Source organism: Globicephala melas, chromosome 8, assembly GCF_963455315.2.
Source record: "Globicephala melas chromosome 8, mGloMel1.2, whole genome shotgun sequence".
In the NCBI taxonomy this organism is placed as follows: domain Eukaryota; kingdom Metazoa; phylum Chordata; class Mammalia; order Artiodactyla; family Delphinidae; genus Globicephala; species Globicephala melas.
The window spans coordinates 54,187,302-54,214,847 of NC_083321.1; the positions used below are offsets into that span (position 1 = coordinate 54,187,302).

At 38.0% G+C, this 27,546-nt stretch overlaps 1 protein-coding gene across 1 annotated transcript; it reads right to left on the bottom strand.

Moving 5' to 3' along the window:
* Positions 1-207: 207 nt before the first annotated feature.
* On the bottom strand, positions 208-27,458 carry GDPD4 (glycerophosphodiester phosphodiesterase domain containing 4). Its single transcript, XM_060304342.1, has 6 exons — positions 27,453-27,458; positions 27,144-27,365; positions 25,902-26,056; positions 12,698-12,845; positions 1,053-1,135; positions 208-277 (listed from the first exon to the last, which is right to left on the bottom strand). The coding sequence occupies exons 1-6, from the start codon at positions 27,456-27,458 to the stop codon at positions 208-210; spliced, it is 684 nt and encodes a 227-aa protein (XP_060160325.1).
* Positions 27,459-27,546: the final 88 nt, after the last annotated feature.

Sequence of the window (27,546 nt, forward strand, 5' to 3'; positions counted from 1 at the left end):
AAATACCCGTGTTCAAAATCTTCCAAGGAGTCTCATTGTTTAGAGGATAAAGTCCACAATGAATCCTTATGCCAAGGGCCCTCCAGAATCTGTGCCCAGCCTCTTTGTCCCAACTTCTCACTGGTCCCCACTCTTTCAACGCTTGTCAAAAACATTAAAGGCAGGCCCTGTATCCTGGAGGCAATGGGTAGGAATTAAGAGAGTGGGCTAGGCCTCTGATTTACCTGTGTGAATGCCAGTGCTCTGGAGTAATTTTTCTTTTTGGCTCTCTCTCCACCTGGAAGGAAGCAGACTATGCATGAGCCTCACAGACCTCTTCCAAAATAGGCCATAATTCAAGGCAGTGGCCAGAAAGGAACATTATCCAGTCAAATTCTACCTTAAGCAGAGGGTTTGTAGTTTCCGCCTTTAAAGGAGAACTCAAATGAGGAAATGATGGGCATGATGAGGTCTAAACCACCATGGACTCTTCTAGCTAAAATTCTTCTACCAGATGTCCCCTCTCCCACCCTGAACCTTGCAATCTTGAAGCATTTTCCCTCAAGAATTCTCAAATGTTATTTTCTTGGACAGATAAAAAGACTATGGTCTGGAAAGGGGCAGTGATTTTCCCAGGGTCACCCAGAAACTAAGGGCAAAGCCACAACTAAAATCCAGGCTCCCCAGTTTGTGAACTTGCTCTTTACACAGCACTCTGCATGTCCAATTTTGTGGAAGGTGGGGAGGTGGAGACACTTGTTCTGAACAACCTTCAATCCCTGTCCTCTCCCAACTGATCCACACCAAAACAGTAGTAACAGGATTTGATTAAGCTTTAGTGAGAGTCCTTATTCTTAGAATATGGTCTCATTTTTAGGAGGTAGAAGGGGTGTGAGGAGCTGCAAGCAGCATGAGAAGAAATGGGAGGTTCAGATGATAAAACCCTGTCTTCCTGAGAATTCGCCATATAGAATTATGGGGAAAATGTAACTGTTTTTTCTCAGATTTACATAAGGACCATTTATATTTTTATTTTGGGAAAAAATCATTTAAAATTACAAACATATGCTTACCAATGAAAATAAAATATGGCAACAATGAAAACTGCAGAAACACAATCCACGAGAATCCACATGAACTTATAGTAACTTGGTGTCTGCAAAATAGAAAATAGTTAAAGGATTTACAGCTAGAAGGGATTTTAGATCATGTAGGCCAGGTCCCTTGCTTGGCTGCCCGGGAGGAGAGGGGGCAGACCAGGCAGAGGAACCTTGATGATGGAGTTGGTCTCAAACACAGAGAGTACCTGCTGCTATCCTAACAATCCCCCCTTACATGTGCCAAAGGCTCTACAAAGGATAAAATACTTCCCACACCTCTCCCTGGACCCTCAAGATAGGTGTTTGAGGGAGTCCCAGAGATGTCACAGAGCAAGTGTATTCTGGACCCAGGACTACAGCCCAAGTTTCTTGACTTCCAGTGTTCTCTGTTTTCATGGCATGGCTTCCCAAACCTGGCTGTGCATCCAAATCTACCTGAGCAGCTTTTAGTAATACAGGTTCCTGGGCCTCACTACAGACTCAGGAATTAGAATTTCTGTATTTTTAACAAGCTTCCCAGGAAAAAGCAACCAGTCTGTAAACCAGCATTTAGGAATCCTTCTCCTAAATCATCATGTTTCAGATAAATATGTTGAAATTATAATTCTTAACTAACATGCCAACTTCTCTAGTCTCCTTGCCTGAATCACCCATTCCACAGAGCTCCATTTTCTAGGTTCTCTTGTATGAGTTTTTCACTTCGCTAGTTTACTCATCCCTTTCCACCTTCATTGTCCCCCTTCTAGTATTACTTGATGGTACTGGGTCTATCATTTTTATTTTTTCTTATGCCATTTCCACCCTATCCCATGGTCTTTCCTTGGACTGATTAACAATGATAATAATAACAATAACATGAACTATCATGATAATGATGAGAACAACAGCTAACATTAATGAGAATTTACAGGAGTTAAGGAAGCATTCCAAGCACTTCAAAGGTATTTTCACAGTTAATCCTCACAACAGCTCTACTAGGCATGTACATTAGAAGCTCTTAACCAACTTCCACTAAATTGAGGCTCTTAATCCTCTCTGGGAACCTAACTGACCTATGCTTTGGCCTGCTTCAGGTTGCCCACTAAGTGAGCTGTACCGTCACCAAGAATCAGTTGTTCTTACTACCCAAATGGCTTAGAACAGCTGTACCAGTTGTTTAAATTGCGCAGTGTAATTCAGTGTTACTTAAATCTGTAAAATCTGAGTTTAAAAAGTATGTCATTTTCAAGGAAACTAAGTCGATGCTTTGAAAAACTTGATGAAGAAAGAAAAGGTCATTAAAAAATAAACTGCTTTTGATTTAGGTATGAGAGAAACACTAAGAGATGAGGGGAGGATTATAAAAAACTGGGTGGCTTCCTCATTCCCGTCATTTCTCCAAATGACTTCACATTGTTTTATTTTTAATTTTTTGAAGTATTTATTTATTTATGTATCTTGGCTGTGCCAGGTCTTAGTTGAGGCATGCCAGATCTTTTTGTTGTGGCATACAGACTCCTAGTTGCGGCATGCGGACCTCTTAGTTGTGGCATGCAGACTTAGTTGCAGCATGCAGGCCTTTTTGTTGTGGCATACGGGAATTTTTAGTTGCAGCATGCGGGTTTCTTAGTTGTGGCATGCAGACTTCTTAGTTATGGCATGTGGGCTCTTAGTTGTGGCATGCAGGATCTTTTAGTTGCAGCATGTGGGCTTCTTAGTTGCAACATGCGAACTCTTAGTTGTGGCATGCATGTGGGATCTGGTTCCCTGACCAGGGATCAAACCCAGACCCCCTGTATTGGGAGCGCAGAGTTTTACGCTCTGGACCACCAGGGAAGTCCCTCAAGTTCTCGTTGTGCTTTAAGGAAACAAAACGTAGAAATCATAGATGGTTCATTGGAAAGTATACATAAGCAAGAGAATACAGAAATCAATCAGCTGAAATACACTCAAAGGAAAGACATTGAGTCTATGTCAAAAAGTGAATGATTTAAATTAAAATGTGTGAGGTATGTATGTGGTAGATTGTTTATAAAAAAGACCAAAATATTCCTCCCAAAATGCAGGTCTATATGCAATGTGACTTTGCTGTTCCTCTCCATCAAAAGGTAAAGTCTGTTTCTTCCCTGCCCCACCCTGAATCTGGACTTGACCATGTGATTTTCTTTGGCCAATGGAACATTAGCAAACATCACCCTGGGATATCCTTGAAAAGGTATGTGCATTGGGACTTGACCTCTCTTGCTGCTGAGAACCCAATGCAACCAGGTGAACATACACAAGCTGGATTCCTTAAGGATGACTGACCAAACGAAGAGAGACCACAGTCATCTCAGGTAAGACCATAGACATATGAATGAGGCCATCCTACCACTTAGTCCAACCAAACTGGCTGAGCACAGAGAAACCACTCAGCCATCATAGAGAATGTGACAAACATTTGTTTGTTTTAAGCCACTAAGTATTAGGTACGTTTTTTTAATGTAGCAAAAAGCTAATACACTGTATATCATTTATTTCACGATTCCCCATTTAAAATTTTTGAATTAACAGACTGCTAAGCAAACAGGATATTTTGGATAAAATTGCTTCTATTGTAGTATTTTTTTAAACATCTTTATTGGAGTGTAATTGCTTTACAATGGTGTGTTAGTTTCTACTGTATAACAAAGTGCATCAGCTATACAGATACATATATCCCCATATATCTTCCCTCTTGCAGCTCCCTCCCACCCTCCCTATCCCACTCCTCCTGGTGGTCACAAAATTCCAAGCTGATCCCTCTGTGCTGTGTGGCTGCTTCCTACTAGCCATCTGTTTTAGATTTGGAAGTGTGTATATGTCCATGCCACTCTCTCACTTCGTCCCACCTTACCCTTCCCCCTCCCTGTGTCCTCAAGTCCATTCTCTACATCTGCATTTTTATTCCTTTCCTGCCCTTACGTTCTTCAGAACCTTTTTTTTTTCACATTCCATATATATGTGTTAGCCTACAGTATTTGTTTTTCTCTTTCTGACTTACTTCACTCTGTATGACAGACTCTAGATCCATCCACCTCAGTATAAATAACTCAATTTTGTCTCTTTTTATGGTTCAGTAATATTCCATTGTAGATATGTGCCACATCTTCTTTATGCATTCATCTGTCGATGGACACTTAGATTGCTTCCATGTCCTGGCTATTGTAAATAGAGCTGCAATGAATATCGTGGTACATGGCTCTTTTTGAATTATGGTTTTCTCAGGGTATATGCCCAGTAGTGGAATTGCTGGGTTGTACAGTAGTTCTATTTTTAGTTTTTGAAGGAAACTCCATACTGTTCTCCACAGTGGCTGTATCAATTTACATTTCCACCAACAGTGCAAGAGTGTTCCCTTTTCTCCACACCCTCTCTAGCATTTATTGTTTGTAGATTTTCTGGTGATGGCCATTCTGACTGGTGTGAGGTGATACCTCATTGTAGTTTTCATTTGCATTTCTCTAATGATTAGTGATGTTGAGCATCCTTTCTTGTGTTTCTTGGCAATCTGTATATCTTCTTTGGAGAAATGTCTATTTAGGTTTTCTGCCCATTTTTGGATTGGGTTCTTTGTTTTTTTGATATTGAGCTGCATCAGTTACTTATAAATTTTGGAGACTAATCCTTTGTCAGTTGTGTCATTTGCAAATATTTTCTCCCATTCTGAGGGTTGTCTTTTGGTCTTGTTTATGGTTTCCTTTGCTGTGCAAAAGCTTTGAAGTTTCATTAGGTCCCATTTTTTACTTTCGTTTTTATTTCCATTTCTCTGGGAGGTGGGTCAAAAAGGATCTTGCTGTGATTTATGTCATAGGGTGCTCTGCCTATGTTTTCCTCTAAGAGTTTTATAGTGTCTGGCCTTATATTTAGGTCTTTAATCCATTTTGAGTTTATTTTTGTGTTTGGTGCTAGGGAGTGTTCTAACTTCATTCTTTTACATGTAGCTGTCCAGTTTTCCAGCACCACTTATTGAAGGGGCTGTCTTTTCTCCATTGTATATTCTGGCCTCCTTTGTCAAAGATAAGGTGACCATATGTGCATGGGATTACCTCTGGGATTTCTATCCTGTTCCATTGATCTATATTTCTGTTTTTGTGCCAGTACCATACTGTCTTGATTACTGTAGCTTTGTAGTATAGTCTGAAGTCAGGAAGCCTGATTCCTCCAGCTCCGTTTTTCTTTCTCAAGATGGCTTTGGCTATTCGGGGTCTTTTGTGTTTCCATACAAATTATGAGAGTTTTTGTTGTAGTTCTGTGAAAAATACCATTGGTAGTTTGATAGGGATTGCATTGAATCTGTAGTTTGCTTTTGGTAGTACAGTCATCACAATGTTGATTCTTCCAATCCAAGAACATGGTAAATCTCTCCTTCTGTTTGTAGCATCTTTAATTTCTTTCATCAGTGTCTTATAGATTTCTGCATACAGGTCTTTTGTCTCCTTAGGTAGGTTTATTCCTAGATATTTTATTCTTTTCATTGCAATGGTAAATGCGACTGTTTACTTAATTTCCCTGTCAGATTTTTCATCATTAGTGTATAGGAATGCAAGAGATTTCTGTGCATTAATTTTGTATCCTGCTACTTTACCAAAATCATTGATTAGCTCTAGTAGTTTTCTGGTAGCATCTTTAGGATACTCTATGTATAGCATCATGTCATCTAAAACAGTGACAGCTCTACTTCTTCTTTTCTGATTTGGATTCCTTGTATTTCTTTTTCTTCTCTGATTGCTGTGTCTAGGACATCCAAAACTATGTTGAATAATAGTAGTGAGAGTGGACAATCTTGTCTTGTTCCTGATCTTAGAGGAAATGTTTTCAGTTTTTCACCGCTGAGAATGATGTTGGCTGTGGTTTTGTCATACATGGCATTTGTTATACTGAGGTAAGTTCCCTCTATGCCTACTTTCTGTAGGGTTTTTGGCTGTTTAATTAGGTTGAAAGCTTTTTCTGCAGCTACTGAGATGATCATATGGTTTTTCTCCTTCAATTTGTTAATATGGTTTATCACATTGATTAATTTGCGTACATTGAAGAATCCTTGCATTCCTGGGATAAACCCCACTTGATCATGGTGTATGATCCTTTTAATGTGCTGTTAGATTCTGTTTGCTAGTATTCTGTTGACTCTATGTTCATCAGTGATATTGGCCTGTAGTTTTCTTTTTTGTGTGACATCTTTGTCTCGTTTTGGTATCAGGGTGATGGTGGCCTTGTAGAATGAGTTTGGGAGTGTTCCTCCCTCTGCTATATTTTGGAAGAGTTAGAGAATGACAGGTTGTAGCTGTTCTCTAAATGTTTGATAGAATTCGTCTGTGAAGCCATCTGGTCCTGGGCTTTTGCTGGCTGGAAGATTTTTAATCACAGTTTCAATTTCAGTGCTTGTGATCCGTCTGTTTATATTTTCTATTTCTTCCTGGTTCAGTCTGGGAACATTGTGCTTTTCTAGGAATTTGTCTATTTCTTCCACGTTGTCCATTTTATTGGCATAGAGTTGCTTGTAGTAATCTCTCATGATCCTTTGTATTTCTGCAGTGTCAGTTGTTACTTCTCCTTTTTCATTTCTAATTCTATTGATTTGAGTCTTCTCCCTTTTTTCCTTGATGAGTCTGGTTAATGGTTTATCAATTTTGCTTATCTTCTCAAAGAACCAGCTTTTAGTTTTATTGATCTTTGTTATTATTTCCTTCATTTCTATTTCATTTATTTCTAATCTGATCTTTATGATTTCTTTCCTTCTGCTAAATTGGGGGTTTTTGTTCTTTCTCTAATTGCTTTAGGTGTAAGGTTAGGTTGTTTATTTGAGATATGTCTTGTTTCTTGAGGTAGGATTGTATTGCTATAAACTTCCCCCCTAGAACTTTTGCTGCATCCCATAGGTTTTGGGTCCTCGTGTTTTCATTGTCATTTGTTTCCAGGTACTTTTTGATTTCCTCTTTGATTTCTTCAGTGATCTCTTGGTTATTTAATAGTGTATTGTTTAGCCTCCATGTGGTTGTATTTTTTTACAGATTTTTTCCTGTAACTGATATCTAGTCTCATAGTGTTGTGATTGGAAAAGATACTTGATATGATTTCAATTTTCTTAAATTTACCAAGGCTTGATTTGTGACCCACGATATGATCTATCCTGGAGAATGTTCCATGAGCACTTGAGAAGAAAGTGTATTGTTCTTTTTGGATGGAATGTCCAAAAAATATCAATTAAGTGCATCTTGTTTAATGTGTCATTTAAAGCTTGTTTCTTTATTTATTTTCATTTTGGATGATCTGTCCATTGATGAAAGTGGGGTGTTAAAGTCCCCTACTATGATTGTGTTACTGTCGATTTCCCCTTTTATGGCTGTTAGCATTTGCCTTATATATTGAGGTGCTCCTATGCTGGGTGCATAAATATTTACAATTGTTATATCTTCTTCTTGGATTGATCCCTTGAGCATTACGTAGTGTCCTTCTTTGTCTCTTGTAACACTCTTTATTTTAAAGTCTACTTTGGCTGATATGAGAACTGCTACTTCAGCTTTTTTTTGATTTCCATTTGCATGGAATATCTTTTTCCATTCCCTCACTTTCATTCTGTATGTGTCCCTAGGTCTGAAGTGGGTCTCTTGTAGACAGCATATATATGGGTCTTGTTTATGTATCCATTCAGCCAGTCTATGTCTTTTGGTTGGAGTATTTAATGCGTTTACATTTAAGGTAATTATCGATATGTATTTTCCTATTACCATTTTCTTAATTGTTTTGGGTTTGTTAGTGAAGGTCTCTTCTTTCTGTTGTGTTTTCTCCCTAGAGAAGTTCCTTTAGCATTTGTTGTAAAGCTGGTTTGGTGGTGCTGGATTCTCTTAGCTTTTGCTTGTCTGTAAAGGTTTTAATTTCTCTGTTAAATATGAATGAGGTCCTTGCTGGGTAGAGTAATCTTGGTTGTAGGTTTTTTCCCTTTCATCACTTTAAATATGTCCTGCCACTCCCTTCTGACTTGCAGAGTTTCTGCTGAAAGATCAGCTGTTAACCTTATGGGGATTCCCTTGTATGTTATTTGTTGTTTTTCCCTTGCTGCTTTTACTATTTTTCCTTTGCATTTAATTTTTGATAGTTTGATTAATATGTGTCTTTCTCCTTGGATTTATACTGTGTGGGACTCTGCGCTTCCTGGACTTGATTGACTATTTCCTTTCCCATATTAGGGAAGTTTTCAACTATAATCTCTTCAAATATTTTCTCAGTCCCTTTCTTTTTCTCTTCTTCTTCTGGGACCCCTATAATTTGAATGTTGGTGCGTTTAATGTTGTCAGAAGTCTCTGAGATGGTCCTCAATTCTTTTCATTCTTTTTCTTTATTCTGCTCTGTGGTAGTTATTTCCACTATTTTTTCTTCCAGGTCACTTATCCGTTTTTTGCCTCAGTTATTCTGCTACTGATTCCTTCTAGAGAATTTTAAATTTCATTTATTGTGTTGTTCATCATTGTTTGTTGCTCTTTAGCTCTTCTAGGTCCTTGTTAAATGTTTCTTGTATTTTCTCCATTCTATTTCCAAGATTTTGTATCATCTTTACTATCATTACTCTGAGTTCTTTTCCAGGTAGACTGCCTATTTCTTCTTCATTTGTTTGTTCTGGTGGGTTTTTACTTTGCTCCTTCATGTGCTCTGTGTTCCTCTGTCTTCTCATTTTGCTTAACTTACTATGTTTGGGGTCTTTTTGGAGGCTGCAAGTTCGTAGTTCCCGTTGTTTTTGGTGTCTGCTGCCAGTGAGTAAGGTTGGTTCAGTGGGTTGTGTAGGCTTCCTGGTGGAGGGGACTGGTGCCTGTGTTCTGACGGATGAGGCTGGATCTTTTTTTTCTGGTGGGTAGGACCGTGTCTGGTGGTGTGTTTTAGTGTGTCTGTGACCTTTTTATGATTTTAGGCAGCCTCTCTGCTAATGGGTGGGGTTGTGTTCCTCTCTTGCTTGTTGTTTGGCATAGGGTGTCCAGCACTGCAGCTTGCTGGTCTTTGAGTGGAGCTGGGTCTTAGCGTTGAGATGGAGATCTCTGGGAGAGCTTTTGCCATTTGATATTATGTGGAGCTGGGAGGTCTCTGGTGGACCAGTGCCCTCAACTCAGCTCTCCCACCTCAGAGGCACAGGCCTTGACACCCAGCCGAAGCACCAGGACCCTGTCAGCCACATGGCTCAGAAGAAAAGGTAGATGGGAAAGAAAGGAAGGATGGAAGGAAGGAAGGAAGGAGGGAGGGAGGGAGGGAGGGAAGGAAGGAAGGTAGGAAGGAAGGACAGAAGGAAAGAATAAAGTTATTAAAATTAAAAATTTTTAAATTATTAAAAACTAAAAAAATTTAAAGAAAGAAAAGGAAAGAAAGAAAGAAGAGAGCAACCAAACCAAAAAACCAATGATAACACGTGCTAAAAACAACACAGACACACACACACACAAATGGACAGATAGAACCCTAGGACAAATGGTAAAAGCAAAGCTATACAGACAAAATCACACAAAGAAGCATACACATACACACAAAAAGAGAAAAAGGAAAAAATATATATATATCTACATATAAAAAAGGAGAGCAACCAAATCAATAAACAAATCTACCAATGATCATAAACTCTAAATATTAAACTAAGATAAACATAAAACCTGAAACAAATTAGGTGCAGAGAGCAAACCCCAAGTCTACAGTTGCTCCCAAAGTCCACTGCCTCAATTTTGGGATGATTCGTTGTCTATTCAGGTATTCCAGAGATGCAGGGTACGTCAAGTTGATTGTGGAGATTTAATCCACTGCCCCTGAGGCTGCTGGGAGAAATTTCCCTTTCTCTACTTTGTCGGCACAGCTCCTGGGGTTCAGCTTTGGATTTGGCCCTGCCTCCGCATGTAGGTCACCTGAGGGCGCCTGTTCTTTGCTCAGACAGGACAGGGTTGAAGTAGCAGCTGATTAGGGGGCTCTGAGTCACTCAGGCCGGGGGGAGGGAGGGTTACAGAATGCAAGGCGAGCCTGCGGTGGCAGAGGCCGGCGTGACGTTGCAACAGCCTGAGGCACGCCCTGTGTTCTCCAGGGGAAGTTGTCCCTGGATCACGGGACCCTGGCAGTGGCGGGCTGCATAGGCTCCCGGGAGGGGAGGTGTGCATAGTGACCTGTGCTTGCACACAGGCTTCTTGGTGGCTGCTGCAGCAGCAGCAGCCTCAGCGTTTCATGCCTGTCTCTGGTTTCTGCGCTGATAGCCGCAGCTCACACCTGTCTCTCGAGCTCGTTTAGGCAGTGCTGTGAATCCCCTCTCCTCAAGCACCCCGAAACAATGGTCTCTTGCCTCTTCGGCAGTTCCAGACTTTCCCCCAGACTCCCTCCCAGCTAGCTGTGGTGCACTAGCCCCCTTCAGGCTGTGTTCACGCAGCCAATCCCAGTCCTCTCCCTGGGATCTGACCTCCGAAGTCCGAGCCTCAGCTCCCAGCCCACACCCACCCCGGAGGATGAATGGACAAGCCTTTCAGGCTGGTGAGTGCTGGGCGGCACCGATCCTCTGTGAAGGAATCTCTCCGCTTTGCCCTCCACACCCCTGTTGCTGCACTCTCTTCCGTGACTCCGAAGCTTCCCCCCTCCGCCACCTGCAGCCTCCGCCAGCGAAGGGCCTTCCTAGTGTGTGGAAGCTTTTCCTCCTTCACAGCTCCCTCCCAGAGGTGCAGGTCCGTCCCTATTCTTTTGTCTCTGTTTTTTCTTTTTTTTTTTGCCCTACCCAGGTATGTGGGGGAGTTTCTTGCTTTTTGGGAAGTCTGAGGTCTTCTGCCAGCATTCAGTAAGTGTTCTGTAGGAGTTGTTCCACATGTAGATGGATTTCTGATGTATTTGTGGGGAGGAAGGTGATCTCCACGTCTTACTCCTCCACCATCTTGAAGGTTTCCCTATTGTAGTGTTTTTATTCCCAATTTACAAATAAACAAATAACCTGTCTGAGGCCCAGACAGGTTAACTAACATTTCCAAGGTCACACAGTAAGTGGTAGAGCCAAGATTTGAATCTGCATATTCTAACCCAGAGTGTGGGCTGCTTAGGAAAGTCCTTGGGATACTGGCCCCACCTCCCTGAACAAAGTGACTTTGGGTCCTTTAAAAAAGCCCAGGCCAGGTGTAGAGGGAAGTTTTTTACTTACATTCTTTTATACTCTTTGAATTTTGAATCACATGAATTTATTATCAATTCAAATATTATGAATTAAAATATTAAAATGAAAAGTTTTACTTAATAAAGTTTTATTTGATATATACAAAGGGACAACGTTAAGATATTACTGATTTAGGGGGGATAGGATTATGGAGGAGTGTACTGCTTTCTAATTTATAGGTTTTCATAATGACTGAATTTTATATAATGAACAAGTTTACTTTGCAATCAATTTTAAAAAACAAAAATGTTAGAAAAGTATATAGTACATACATGAAGCGGGATGGTATGGGGACAGACAAGTGGAGAGGTTTTATCTATGCCAAGGGACCTGCCATCCAAGGTTTCCTTGAGGGTCATCTATAGAAACTGCCGGAGCCACCAAGAAAGAAGAGGGAAGTAATTTTACACCGCCACCAGAGGGCCTCAGTACAGCACTGGCCCTGTGAGATTGTGCCCTTGGCCTTGATCCCCTTTCTCCTGCTCCTGACCCTGATCAAGACAGAAACAAGGGCCAGTGAACCTGGAGTATGGAGAAAGCAACAAGAAATATTTAGGCCTCTCATTTAAAAAGCTTTAATTTTCAAGGCAGTTTAGAGTCTGGGTTATTCTCTGGACTAGACTGTTGATGCTGAACTGAGGCTTTTTGGTGACTAAACTGTACTTTAAGAAATTATCTAAGAGTGACTAGAAAAGCTATGGGATCTGAGTGAGACCTCATTCAAGGGCAAGGAAAGATCTAGTTCACAGAGCAGTTTAAAGAGTCAGTGGAGAGAAATTAAGCTGTTTTCTGTTATAGATGTCCGACTCAGTCAACATACTCTACACTGATTTGAAAAACAGCTTCTGTAGCAGTTAACTGGTTAGCTGGGGTTCCCTCTACAGACAGTAAGTGGTGGGATTTAGCTGGGATTAAAACACAGGTCTTCAGGTCCCCACACTTCTGGCCATAAGCAGTAGCAGGACAGAGGTGAAATCAAGCTCGGTGGCTGGACACTCACTCTCCTTTGCTCAGGACACACAGTTTTCACTTTGGAATCAAGTACACTTGATTTTCTCCCCACACCCCATGCCACTGTCATTGTTGTTGTGCCTACAGGAAGGTGTGGCTGCAGTAACAAAACTCTGGAGTCAGACCTCATTTTGAATCTTGTATCATGTGAAGCTACAAACTTCAGATCCCCCATGGGGATACTCCTAGTGGCTAACTCAGAGGGTTAAATTACATAATGCACGAAAGGCAGTGTGAAGATTCAATATTAATTCAATTATTAAAACAACATTAATTTTTCCCTGAAAATCACAGAAGGATCTGGGTGAGAGAAAGGGGAATGCCATTTCCAAGGTCACATAAATCTCTGCTCTTAAGCAGCTTCCCTGGGGACTGCACAGTGGGCAGTGTAGGGGTGGGGTGGGGGACAGAGACCCCTATTATACCAGAGTCGGAAGAACAATCTGGACCATCAGCTCACCATGAAGAAGTAAGGGTGATTTATCTCATTTAGGACCTGAATGTTGTCTGTGGTCACTGAATGAATGCTGGAGCACCAGGCCAGTGAGAAAAGCCAAGGTTCATTGACGATGTATAAGTTGATGTTGATGTTAACTGCTTTATATTCTCTGGGAAGAAAAAGAACCCACAGGAGATTTAGACTTAATCTCACTCTCATCATGTAAAAGGGAAACAGCCACCATGTCTGTGAAAGGCTGTTGCTTAAATCACCAGAAGTAGTTGGTAGTAGGACAACTTATGATATGACATGCAGAATGAGCTCATGTTACGGTGAGATAAAGGACTGGATTTAATACCTTTCCTCCTGTACCAACAGTAGTATTTTAGTAAACTGGCTTCCTAAGGGAAAGAGGAGGGAAGGAAGGAAGGAGGAGAGGGAGAGTGGGAGGGAGGGAGGAAGGAAAGGGAGATGGAGGGAAAGAAAAAAGAAGAAAAGCCCTAACTGTAGAATTTGCCAATTTCCATGGTGTAAATACTCCCACAACTTGCTCCCATAAGCTGAAATGCACCAGCTCCAGTACACTGTTTTGTAGCAAATGTACTTCCTTCCATCAGAGTACTTACCACACTCTACTCTATTTATCTGCTTTCCTATCAGTCTTCTTTACTTGACTGTAAGCAAATTAAAAGCAGAGACTGTGTCTTACTCATCTCTGTATATCCAGTACCTAGCATACCTGCCTTCAGAAATAGTTAAAGGAAGGAGTGAAGAAATGAATACCAATTTGTTGAATATTTAAATTTCAAATATAAAGAATTTTTATAAGCATTGAGTAGGGGGAATGGAACACAACACTTCCCAATGTCAGAACTTCAAATGTCAGTAAATATTTGTGCACTATCTACAGAAACAGTAGAAGAACACCTAGTCAAGTTGTTATTTTCAGAGATTAAATTTCTCAGAAAATACACCATGTAAGTGCCTTCAAAAGACTTTTTAAACCCTGAGATGGTATAGCATATTGAAAACAGCTCTGTACAAGCCTGGGTTTGAATCCCAGCTCTGTCACATACTAACCTGGCGATTTCTTAGGCTCAGTGTATACACTGTAAAATAAAAATAACCATACCACCTTTACAGGAGTGCTTGCCATTAGTTACCCAATATGTTAGATTGTCTTTAAGAGAATTCTACAGATCACCTAAAGATAAATTTAAAAAATAGAAATAAGGAAATGGTTTTTAAAAACCTACTTTTTATACTTTTTGAAACCAACACATAAAAACCAAACACATTTCTATATATTAATAAACATATAGAAATTGAAATTTAAAACAATACTATTAGCAATCACTCCAAAGAAAATTAAATACTTAGGTATAAACTTAACAAAACAAGGAAGGATCTGAAAGCTGTAAACTGCATAATAGTGATGAAAGAATATGTTTAAAACATAGGAGAAATCTTTGAGATCTAAGAGCTAGACCAAGAACTCTTAGACTTGACACTAAAAGCATGATCCATAAAAGGTAAAATATAACTATTTTGTAACTATGGAATCTATTGAAGGCTTTCAACTTCCAGGGGAGTTCTGGATGGTAAGTTATAGTTAACTTTCATTGATTTCATCACTTGGCACAGTAGCAGTTACAGTACACCAGCCCCTAGCCCCATGGCAGGCAGCTGTGCCCATGTTCCTGAAGCAGCTTGCACACACCTTGTAGGAGCCAAGGTGAGCCAAAAGGATGCTATCCTTCATATATTAGGTATCTGTGCTCTGATCACTGATTGATGCTTCCATCCACAGAGCTGTAGACAGAGTAGGGAAGCCATGATTTTTGTACCTTCCCCCATTGTTGCAAACCCCTCCCACTCCCACTGAAGTGACTACCAGGGGTTAAAAGGGCCAGCACTCTTTCCTCCCCACCTTTTATTTTTCTTTTTTTCCCTTTTTGGGAGTCATACATTAAAGACTAGGACATGCAAAAGCAACTTTATATATGGGGAAAATTAGAAAGTGACATGTATGAGCAAGGAAAGGAACAGAAGAGATTTGAGAAGAACTCAGGCTGATCCTTGGCACAGAGACAGCCAACAACAACAAATAAACAAATAACAAAAATACAGCACACCTTGAGGAAGGGAAGAATCTGATTTCCAGAGTTACCAGATTATTAGATTGAAATATACATTTTTCAACAAAAAAAAATCACAAGGCATACTAAGAAACAAGAAAATAGGGTCCATTCAAAGGAAAAAAAATAACTTGATAAAAACTGTTCCCAGAAAAGAGCTGTTGGCAGATATGCTAGACAAGGACTTGGAAACAAGTATTTTAAAGATACTCAAAGAACTAAAGGAAGATGTAGATAAAGTTTAAAAATGTATAAACAAAATTTAAATATTAATAAAGAACATAAATCCTAAAAGAGAAACCAAAAAGAATTCTAGAATTGAACAGTATAGTAACTGAAATGAAAATTTTATTATTAGGATCCAAAGGCAGATTTGAGCAGGTAGAAGAAAGAATTGGTGAAGTTGAAGACAGGCCAATAGACGTTAACCATTCTGAAGAACAGAAAGAAAAAAAATTGAAGAAAAATGAACAGCCTAAGATGTCTATGGGACACCAGCAAACAGATCAATATATGCATTCTTGGATTCCCAAAAGGAAAAGAGAAATAGACCAGGACAGAAAGAATATTTGAAAAAATAATGGCTTAAAACTTCTCAAATTCGATCAAAGACATGAAGGAAAACATCCAAGAAGATCAACAAACTCCAAATAAGATGAATTCAAAGGGACTCACGCTGAGATGCATTATAATCAGATTTTCAAAAGCCAGAGAGAGAATGCTGAAAGCACCAAGAGAGAAGCAACTTGTCTCATACAAGGGATCCTCAACATCACCAGCAGATTTCTCATCAGAACTTTGGAGGCCAGAAGGCAGTGGACCAACCTATTCAAAGTGTTAAAATACTGTCAATGAAGGATCTTATATCCAGAAAAACTGTCATTCAGAAGTGAGAAACAAATTAAGATATTCCCAGAAGAACTAAAGCTGAGGGAGTTCATGGCCACTAGACTCACCTTGCAAGAAAAACTAAATGGAGTTCTGCAAGGTGAAATGAATGGACACTAGACAGTTACTCAAAACTGAAGGAAGAAATAAAGATCTCAATAAAAGCAAATATATGGGCAATTATAAAAGCTAGTACTATTGTAACACTGGTTTGTGACTGTACTTTTTATTTTCTACATGATTTAAGAGACTAATATATCTAAAGAAAAAAAATTATTAGTCTAAAAGTTAGTATTATTGTAAATTTGGTTTGTAGCTCCAAAAGTTGTTTTCTATGTAATTTGAGACTAATGCCTTTTTTTTAAATTACTAGTTTATGTTTTGGGGCACACAATGTATAAAGATTTAATTTTCTGATGTTAACAACCCAGAAAGGTAGGAATAGATCTGTAAAGGAAAAGAGTTTTTCTATATTATTGAAATTAAGCTGATATAAATTCAAATAAGAGTGTTAAAGCTTTAGTATAGTAAATGTAATTCCCATGCTAACCACAAATAAAATAGATATAGAATATACACCCCCCAAAAATGAGAAAAGGATTTAAACATTTCACTATAAAAGGTCAACAAAACAACAAAGAAAATTGTAATGCAGAAACCAAAGTGACAAAAAAGGTATAAGGCATACAGAAAGTAAAGAAAGAAAAAAAAACAGATGACAGAAACAAAATAACAAATATTTACAGAAATGACAGAAGTAACAGTGTGACAAAATCCCTCCTTGCCAGTAATTATTTTAAATATAAATGGGTCAAACTCTCTAAGTAAAAGACAGAGACTGGCAGAACAGATAAAACATATGTTTCAATTCATGATGTCTACAAGAGACTCACCTTATATTCAAAGACACAGATAGATTACAAGGGAAAGGATGGAAAGACAATCCATGCAGATAGTAACCAACAAGAGCAGGGGTGGCTATGCTGATATTAGACAAAATAGGCTTTATATCAAGGTTATAAGAGACAAAGAAGGACATTATATATTAATAAGAGGTTCAATACAGCAAGAAGATACAACAATTATAAACATTTACACACCTAATGACAGACCAGCAAAACTGACAGAGCAAAAACTAACAGAATTGAAGGGAGAAATAGACAGCTGTACAATAATCATTAGAGATTTCAATATCCCACTCTCAACAATGGATAGAACAACCACACCAAAGGTAAGTAAGGAAATAGAGTACTTAATCAACACAAGGACTAACTATATCTAACAGACATATACATAATACTCAGCCCAACACTAACAACATACGCATTCTTCTCAAGTGCACACTTTGCAAGACAGACAACATGTTAGGCAACAAATTAAGTCTCGATAGATTCAAACAGATTGATACCATACAAGTATCTCCTCCAACCACAACAAGATGAAATTAGAAGTCAATGACAGAAGGAAAACTGGAAAATTCACATATCTGTGGAACTTAACACACTTTTAAACTACCAATGGATCAAGAAAGAAATCACAAGGGAAATTACAAAATACTTGGGACAAATGAGAATAAAAACACAACATACCAAAACTTATGGTATGCAGCAAAAGGGGTGCTGGGCGTAAATTCATAGTTATACATGCTTACATTTAAAAAACAAGAAAGATCTCAAATCAGCATCCTAACTTTGTAACTTAAGGAACTAGAAAAAGATGAACAAATTGATCCAACATAGCAAAAGAAAGAAAATAATAAAGATTAGAGCAGATATAAATGAAATTGAAAACAGAAAACCAATAGAGAAAATCAATGAACCCAAAGGTTAGTTCTTCAAAAAGATCAACAAAATTGATAAACCTTTATCTAGATGTACTATTAATAAAAAGAGAAACTCAAATTACTGAAAGCAGAAATAAAAGTGGGGACATTACTACCAATTTTACAGAAATAAAAAGGATTATAAGAGAGTACTATGAACAGTTGTATCCCAACAAATTGGATAACCTAGATGAAACAAATTCCTAGAAACACAAAACCTACCTTTTAATCATAAAGAATTAGAAAATGCAAATAGACATACAATGAATAAGGAGATTGCATCATTAACCAAAAACCTTCCAACGAAGAAAAGTCCTGGACCCATTGCCTTCACTGTTGAATTCCACCAAACCTTTCAAGAAGAACTAATACTAACCCATTAGGATAGCTACATCAAAAAAAAAAAAAAAAACCCAGAAATCAACAAGGGTGCAGAGGATATAGAGAAATTGGAACCCCTGTGTACTGTTGGTACAGCTGTTATGGAAAGCAGTATCCTCAAAATATTAAAAATAGAATTACCATATGATCCACAAAGTCCACTTAATGGATATATTGCCAAAACAATTGAAAGAAGGGTCTTGAAGAGATATTTGTACACCCATGTTCATAGCAGCATTATTCACTATATCTAGAATGTGGAAGCAACTCAAGTGTTCATCAACTGATGAATGAATAAGCAAACTGTGGTGTATACATGCAATGGAATATTATTTAGCCTTAAAAAAGAAAGAAATTCTGCAATGGATGGATTTAACATGGATGAACCTAGAGCATTTTATGCTAAGTGAAATAAGCCAGTTGCAAAAAGACAAATACTACATGATTCCACTTATATAAGTCAAAATCAGAGAAAGAATGCAGAATGGTGGTTGCCAGGGTCTGGGGGTGGGGGAGTTGGTAGGGATGTTATTGTTTAATGAGTACAGAATTTGAGCTTATAAGACAAAAAGTTAGGTAGCTTGATGGCAGAGATGGCTGCACAATGTAATGAATGTATATTAGAATGACTGAACTGTATGTTTACAAATGATTAAAACAGTACATTTTATATTATATGTATTTTTACCACAGTTAAAACATTTTTTAAAAATGACTAAAATCTGAATAAACTATAGACTTTTAATTTAAAAACCTTATGTTCACATGAAAACCTGTACACAAATGTTCATAACAGATTTATTTATAATAGCTCATAAACAGAAACAGTCAGATAGCCTTAAGTTGGTGAATGATTAAACAAACTTCAGTACCTCCACACAATGGAATACTACTCAGAAATGAAAAAGGATAAACTATTATATACGTAATAACCTGGAAAACTCTCAAAGGGAGTTATAGTGAATGAAAAAAAGCCAATCACAACAGGTTATATACTCTATGATACTATTTATATTACATTCTCAAAATGACAAAATAATAAAAGTAGAGAACAGATTAGTGATTGTGAAGAGCTAGGGTTTGAGGTGAGGGGAAGTGGATGGAAGTAAGGGGAGTGTAGTTATCAAAGGGAAACAAAAAGAATACTTCCAGTGATGAAACTAGTCTATGTCTTGGTTGTGGCACTGGATATACAATCCTACACATGTGAAAAAACTGCACAGAGCTATATATACAATCACACACAAGATGAATATAAGTAAAACTGGGGAAATTTGAATAAGATTGGTGGATTGCATCAATGTCAATACCTTAGTTTTGATATTGTACTAAAGTTTTACAAGTTTTACCATTGGAGTAAACTGGGTAAAAGCTATACAGGATCATTTTGTGTTATTTCTTACAGGTTAATATGCAATTATCTCAAAATAAAAAGTTTAATTTAAAAAATACAATTTTTTTAACATCTTTATTGGGGTATAATTGCTTTACAATGGTGTGTTAGTTTCTGCTTTATAACAAAGTGAATCAGTTATACATATACATATGTTCCCATATCTCTTCCCTCTTGCGTCTCCCTCCCTCCCACCCTCCCTATCCCACCCCTCCAGGCGGTCACAAAGCACCGAGCTGATCTCCCTGTGCTATGCAGCTGTTTCCCACTAGCTATCCACCTTACGTTTGGTAGTGTATATATGTCCATGCCTCTCTCTCGCTTTGTCACAGCTCACCCTTCTCCCTCCCCATATCCTCAAGTCCGTTCTCTAGTAGGTGTGTGTCTTTATTCCTGTCTTACCCCTAAGTTCTTCATGACATTTTTTTTTCTTAAATTCCATATATATGTGTTAGCATACGGTATTTGTCTTTCTCTTTGTGACTTACTTCACTCTGTATGACAGACTCTAGGTCTATCCACCTCATTACAAATAGCTCAATTTCGTTTCTTTTTATGGCTGAGTAATATTCCATTGTATATATGTGCCACGTCTTCTTTATCCATTCATCCGATGATGGGCACTTAGGTTGTTTCCATCTCCGGGCTATTGTAAATAGAGCTGCAATGAACATTTTGGTACATGACTCTTTTTGAATTATGGTTTTCTCAGGGTATATGCCCAGTAGTGGGATTGCTGGGTCATATGGTAGTTCTATTTGTAGTTTTTTAAGGAACCTCCATACTGTTCTCCATAGTGGCTGTACCAATTCACATTCCCACCAGCAGTGCAAGAGTGTTCCCTTTTCTCCACACCCTCTCCAGCATTTATTGTTTCTAGATTTTTTTCATGATGGCCATTCTGACTGGTGTGAAATGATATCTCATTGTAGTTTTGATTTGCATTTCTCTAATGATTAATGATGTTGAGCATTCTTTCATGTGTTTGTTGGCAGTCTGTATATCTTCTTTGGAGAAATGTCTATTTAGGTCTTCTGCCCATTTTTGGATTGGGTTTTTTGTTTTTTTGTTGTTGAGCTGCATGAGCTGCTTGTAAATTTTGGAGATTAATCCTTTGTCAGTTGCTTCATTTGCAAATATTTTCTCCCATTCTGACGGTTATCTTTTGGTCTTGTTTATGGTTTCCTTTGCTGTGCAAAAGCTTTTAAGTTTCATTAGGTCCCATTTGTTTATTTTTGTTTTTATTTCCATTTCTCTAGGAGGTGGGTCAAAAAGGATCTTGCTGTGATTTATGTCATAGAGTGTTCTGCCTATGTTTTCCTCTAAGAGTTTGATGGTTTCTGGCCTTACATTTCGGTCTTTAATCCATTTTGAGCTTATTTTTGTGTATGGTGTTAGGGAGTGATCTAATCTCATACTTTTACATGTGCCTGTCCAGTTTTCCCAGCACCACTTATTGAAGAGGCTGTCCTTTCTCCACTGTACATTCCTGCCTCCTTTATCAAAGATAAGGTGACCATATGTGCGTGGGTTTATCTCTGGGCTTTCTATCCTGTTCCATTGATCTAGCTTTCTGTTTTTGTGCCAGTACCATACTGTCTTGATTACTGTAGCTTTGTAGTATAGTCTGAAGTCAGGGAGCCTGATTCCTCCAGCCCCGTTTTTCGTTCTCAAGATTGCTTTGGCTATTCGGGGTCTTTTGTGTTTCCATACAAATTGTGAAATTTTTTGTTCTAGTTCTGTGAAAAATGCCAGTGGTAGTCAATTTTTAAAAATAAAATAAAAATGTACTCTAGGTTTATAACAAAAATATTATTTATAACAACAATAGCACAAAGGGCAGCAGTCAATGGAATTAAGATTTTAATATTCTATACTCTATATTAAGGAATAATTTAACTCAAGGTGGATTGTAATAAGATAAGGATACTTTTTATAATTCATAGAGCAACCAGTAAAAAATAATTTAAAATGTAAGAAGCCAGTAGAGGAGATAGAATAGAATACTAAAAAATAATTGATTAACTAAAAAAAATTAAAAGGCAGGAAAAGAATGACCAAAATAAACAACCTAGAATAAAAAGGACAAATAGAAAAAAATAGTATGACGTAATATAAACCCAAGTATATTAATTATTAAACTAAATATTAATGGGCCAAACATTCCCATTGAAAAGCAGAGACTGTCCTACTAAATATAAAAGCAAGAACCTATAATATTTTATGAGATGTTTATAAGAGATGTACTTTAAATATAAAGACACAAAGCAGTTGAAAGACAAAGGACACAAAAAGAAATATCACACAAATACTAATTATAAGAAAGCAAGTGTGGCAATATTAATAAAAGTAATCTTTAGGCAAGAATTATAACCAGAGAAAATGGACATTTCATAATGAAAGGGTGGATTCACCAAAAAGATCTAACAATTATAAAATGCAAATACACCTAATAAAAGAGTTTAAAATATGAGAAGCCAAACAACCATAACAATCACAATAACAGCAACAGACAGAGCTAAAGGGAGAAATATACAAATCAACAATCATAATTGGAGATACTACACCCCCTTCTCCATAACTGACAGATGATGCACAAGGAGGCCTTAATTTCTCTCTGACTGAAGAGGTTGCTCCCAGAAGAAAGAAGGAAGAAGACATGGTCTAATCTCCTTGTCAACATGATACCTACATATTTTCTAAATATAATAATAATATTTACCAGGAAGAAAGGCCTTATGTATAGAACATTTTTTAAAAGGATGTTTCTGGTTGAGTATTTCTTTATTATATATTTTGTAAATAAATACAGAATGTGGATTTATGAGGCATGCGTCCCTGGAGAAAGTCACATAAGCCATACAACTCCCTGGGAGTATTAAATGCAGATGTTCTGTAACTCAAATGCTCTCCTTCTAAGTGAAATAACCCTGCAAACACTCACTTGGAGGCCGTATCTATTACTGTGGGCCACAGAGTACGGGTCCAATAAAGGAAGAAACCTGCAAAGTTGAAATCAATGTCTCTGACCTCTCCTTGCTTTGTCTGAGCCTCTTGATAGACTGCTGTATCTTTGAAATTAATAATAAAACTTCATAGTAGGTAAGTTCTCTGATGTGTGTGAGTTTGATCTGCAAACTAATGTTTCGTGTTAACTGAATAGGAAAAGCAGGGGGAAGATGCAGTATAAAATGCTTAAAAAGACTATCAACCAATTTAAACTAATTGATATTTATAGAATATCACACCCAACAAATGAAGAGAGCTCACCTTTTTCAGGTGGACATGGGAAGTTCACCAAGATATACAGCATAGTGGTCTATAAGAAAAGTTTAAATACATTTAAAGTACTGAAATCATGTGTTTTATAATGTTCACCGAGCACTCTTGATTAGCACCAAGGTGAGCTTTGGTGAGATTTTTTATCATTTCTATGTGTCTGGACTACAGGAAGAAATCAATGGGGAGGAGATTCATAAATCAGCGTTCATGTCAAGACAAATCAGAATAATGCCTCTATTATTTCAATCAATAAACCATCTTTACTCCCAACATCTGATATACACATTGTGTCCATCTGTTTGTATTTCAAATTGGCCGCTTTGCCTTATACCAAAACAAACCTTTCAAAGGCATGTCAGTAAAATTAAAAATTTAAAAATAAAGTATTGAAATCATATAGAGCTGTTCTCTGGTCACAGTGACCTTAAATCAGAAGTCAATAACACTAGAGTAGACGGAAAATCCTCAAATTTTAAAAAAGTTAGCAACACGTTTCTAAATAATCCATGAGTCAAGTGGGAACTAAAAAAACTTTTAAATATTTTAAATTGGATAATAAGAATATATCAAAATTATTTGTGGAATGCAATTAAAGCAATGCTTGCAGGGAAATTTACAGCCTTAAATGTTTACATTAGAAAAGATCTAGAATCAATCACCTAATTTTCTGCTTCTAAAAGAAGAGCAAATTAAACCTAAAGGAAATAGAAGAAAGAAAATAATAAAGATAACAGCAGTCAAAGAAATAGGAAAGAAAATGTGCAACAGAATAAAGCTAACAAAGCCAAAATTTGGTGTTTTGAAATTGTTAGTAAAATTCATAAACCCCTGGCAAGACTGACCAAGAATCAGAGGGAAAATAAAAATGTTCAGTACCAAAATGTATTGGAACTACAGGTGACAGTTGCACAACATTGTGAATGTACTAAATGCCACCGAATTGTTTACTTTAAAATGGTTAACTTTATGTGAATTTCACCTCACTAAATTTTTAATAAATTAAAATTTTTTAAACACTTAAAAATTCCCACATCAGAAATAAAACAGAGGGCATCTCTATATTCATATAAGTTTGATCAAAGTAATGTATTTAAAGCATTCTCAGTCAAAATGGCAAGGTCACAATGTCTTGTGAGTGTGGTCTGATGGAAGTAAGCACTGCTCACAGAGAATGTATTGGAAATGTGATCATAATAAGTATTCTGGTCATGAACAGTATGCAAATAACAAGTTACAACCGCTTAACTTCTTAAAATTTAGTGTTTCTTGAGGGGAATGACTTGGAATAAAGTCTGCTCATGAACTGTCACAATCAACCTTGTATTATAGGCATATGGAAGAAACCCTTATTCTTATTAGAATATATAGTTTCCTTAAGAAAAAGGATGATGCCTCGCTTATGTTGACTTTTCACATAAAACTAGCATGGCATGCTGTACCTATTACTACTCAGTGAATATTTGCTGAGCTAAATTAAACTGCTTGATTTTCTAATAGGACTCAGGATATGATCTCTCTTAAGTCTGATGCCAGCTGAAACTACGTCCATATAACTATGGCCAAAGAATAACTAAAGGCTTATTAGTGAAAGAATTTGGACTCTGGAGTCTGTCAGGCCTATATTTAAATCTCAGTGTGGTCCCTTACTGACCAACTGTATTGACTTTGGTGAATTACCTAACCTCCCTAAACTTTTCCTCTTTACAGGCAAGATGCCTCATTCGCAGAATGGTAGTGATGATAATTTCCAGGGCACAGAATGTAAGGATGGTGATAATGAAAGCAACATTCATACAACAACATATGAACAACATTATGTTCATATATTTGCCCAGCATTTTGCTCTGTGCATATATGAATTATGTCACTTAATCTTTCAACCATTCTATCAAGTTACTGTTATCCTTAATTTTCAAATGAGAAAACTGATTATTAGAAACTTGTCCAAAGTCACACGCATAGCTGATGGGTAAGCCAGAATTTCCAAAAGAGCCTGTGGTCTACCAACAGAACTTGACACATAATAAAGGCTCAATAGTGGAAGCTATTATAATTATTTCCAACTACTAGATGAATCTAAATTATGATTAGGAGAGAAGCAAATCATCTTGGAGCCATTTTCTCTTTGATAAAAAAGTAAAAGGGGGGCTTTCCTGGTGGCGCAGTGGTTGAGAGTCCGCCTGCCGATGCAGGGGACACGGGTTCGTGCCCCGGTCCGGGAAGATCCCACATGCCGTGGAGCGGCTGGGCCCGTGAGCCATGGCCGCTGAGCCTGCGCGTCCGGAGCCTGTGCTCCGCAACGGAAGAGGCCACAACAGTGAGAGGCCCGGGTACCGCCAAAAAAAAAAAAAAAAAAAAAGTAAAAGGAAACAGAAATACACTCAAAACAGAGAAGTAGTTGGGCAAAGAGAAATCTTCTGAATGGGAAAAAGAGGTAATACATGTATAATTATCTAATTCTAAAAGAAAAAAGACATATTTTATGATCATCTCCCCCCATGGCCAGAGAGGCTGGAAAAGTCAGAACATGAACAGAGGTGTATCCAACAGCCTAGCTCATGGCTTGAGATACAGAAAGATATCTAGGGGAATTTTTACTAGCTCAAGAGATTTTGGAGATATATATGTATATCTGAACAAAATACATATACATGTTCAGACTGTCTCTGAAGCCTTTACAATTACCTGAAAAAAATTATTTTTAATCTAAGAGAAAGGGAATATGGATTAAATTAAACAGTGATTAATAATAGCTAAGTTTGAAAAAGTTACCACTTTATTCCCAGGTGCTTTTAATTCTAAAAATCTGTCTCTGATTATATATTTATAAATGTGGTGGTTAAGAATTTCAGTTTCTTCTCATACTTGGCTGTTTTAAGGGTTTTTCTAATAATGATTTAATTATGTTCTGAATTATATCTATAAGAAATCTGGCTATCTGGATTACAAAGTTATTTACAAGGTACTGCAATCCATCTAGTAATGGCAGAAGGAAATCGACAACTTTCTGAGTTCTGACTTTTCAATGATCAATTTATATAAAAACAAAAACACCAAGCATACAAAAAGGTGTGTTGAACGATGAGAGATGGAAGCATGAAGGAGGAGCTGAAGAGTATGTTCCAGGAAGAGTCTACCCTTGATAAATGTTTGTTGGCAGAGACGGAGGGAAGGGTAAGAAGATGAAAACAGGAGATTCCAAAAAGATAGCCACACACAGAAATCTTGAGGTGGGAGGGGGGACCTAAGTAGCTTGGTTGGGATACAGATTTCGTGCAAGTAAGGCAATATATGCCGAAAGAGATGTGGCCAAACACTTACCTCAATCCACTGTAGAACAGCCTCTTGTGGTCAACATTTATTCTACTGATATTTTCTTTTGTGAGGCGTTCAATGGAGAATAACTGGCCCACTTGCTGAAAACCAGGAGCTCTTCTCCTGACATACTCCCTATCAAAACCAGGCAACCAAAAAATCTGTAAGGAAAAACAGGAAGTCTTTCAGTGGATAATCCAGCTGTTTAGGTACCAACAGCCCCAAGTAGAATGGCTGGAGCCCCATTCCAGCATGGGTAACAGTCTATAGGGAGCAGAGAGATTCTAGCCCTTGGTGATAGAGTCAACCTGGCCTAATACTGTCTAATGAATTCTTATAATGGGGCTTTCACCCAGGTTGTTCTGGAGCTGAGTTTTCCCAGTTAACATCATGGGACCAAGGGTCCACTGTGTCCTCACACTGGCCAGGGTGGATGAGGAGCTGGTACGTGCGGAGGAAAGGTGGGAATCATAAACATCTCCTCTGGCTAATGATGCTAAGAATCATCTTTGCAGGGGGTCATTTCCTGCCAACAGGGAATGCTATTATGACTCATCTGTGGAAATAGTTCTATTTGCAAAAAGACACATATTTGTTTCACTCATAGCGTTCTTCTATATTCTGAGAATTTAAGACATTTGGAATGACTGACTGCCCAAATGCAGAGTTGCTTCTGAAGAACATGATGAAAAACTCTCTGCTCAAAAAGTCTCTTTATATGTCATTAATGAAAGCCAAGTCCTCAAAGCCTTAGTGTTCCATACCGAGGCTCTTTCTTTTCTTTCTTTTTTTTTTTTTTATAAGGACCAATGGCTATAGAACTTGAGTGGCTTGGCCAATTAAATAAATTATTCCCCCCAGTGGGGAGCAGCAACTAAGAGAAGAAAGATGGGGTAGATTCTTTCTCCCCGTTACCTCAAGGCTCTTTCTAACAGCTGTATGCTGGTGATGGTGCAGGTCACGTCATATAGCCATTACACACATTCCCTTTTAACAGAGTGGTGACATTTCGTTTGGTTTGTAATAGCAAAAAGCCTGAATGTTTTTCCCCACTGATGTAAATTTCATTGGGTCGTTCTTAGATTGCCACATATAGCTGTATAAAGTAGTCATCTCCATTTTTACAGGGAGCAAAATCATTTTAGGATCCCAGGGAAGATCTACAAGGTAGGTCAGATTCAGCTGCTATGCTCCTGGGACATGCTACCCACCTCCCAACCTCTACCATAAATACTAAGATAGACATACCAGCTGTTGCTCGATCTTAGAGTCAAGGATCACGCTTACTACATGGCGGACATACAAGCTTCTGTGAAAATGTCTTGGTGCAGGGGCATTAAGATCAAATATCACAGATCTTTTTTCCTTCTGTGCAAGTTCCAATAATTCAGCTAGTTTTGGAATCTTCTGATTTCCTGCTTTTTCTCTATCAGCCTCTGATAGGGGCTTCATATTGTAAAATGGTTTGAACTAAAAATAAATATATCAGAGAAAACACTGGCTCCTATCAAAAGCATTTTCCAATTCTCCTGCTTTTAGTCCCATACCCAGCCCTACCTCCATGTTGGTCCATTACCATTCAACCCACCAGGCCCTCCAAAATACTGGTCCTGAGAGAAGATTTGCCAAGAAGAGATATTAAATGTAATCT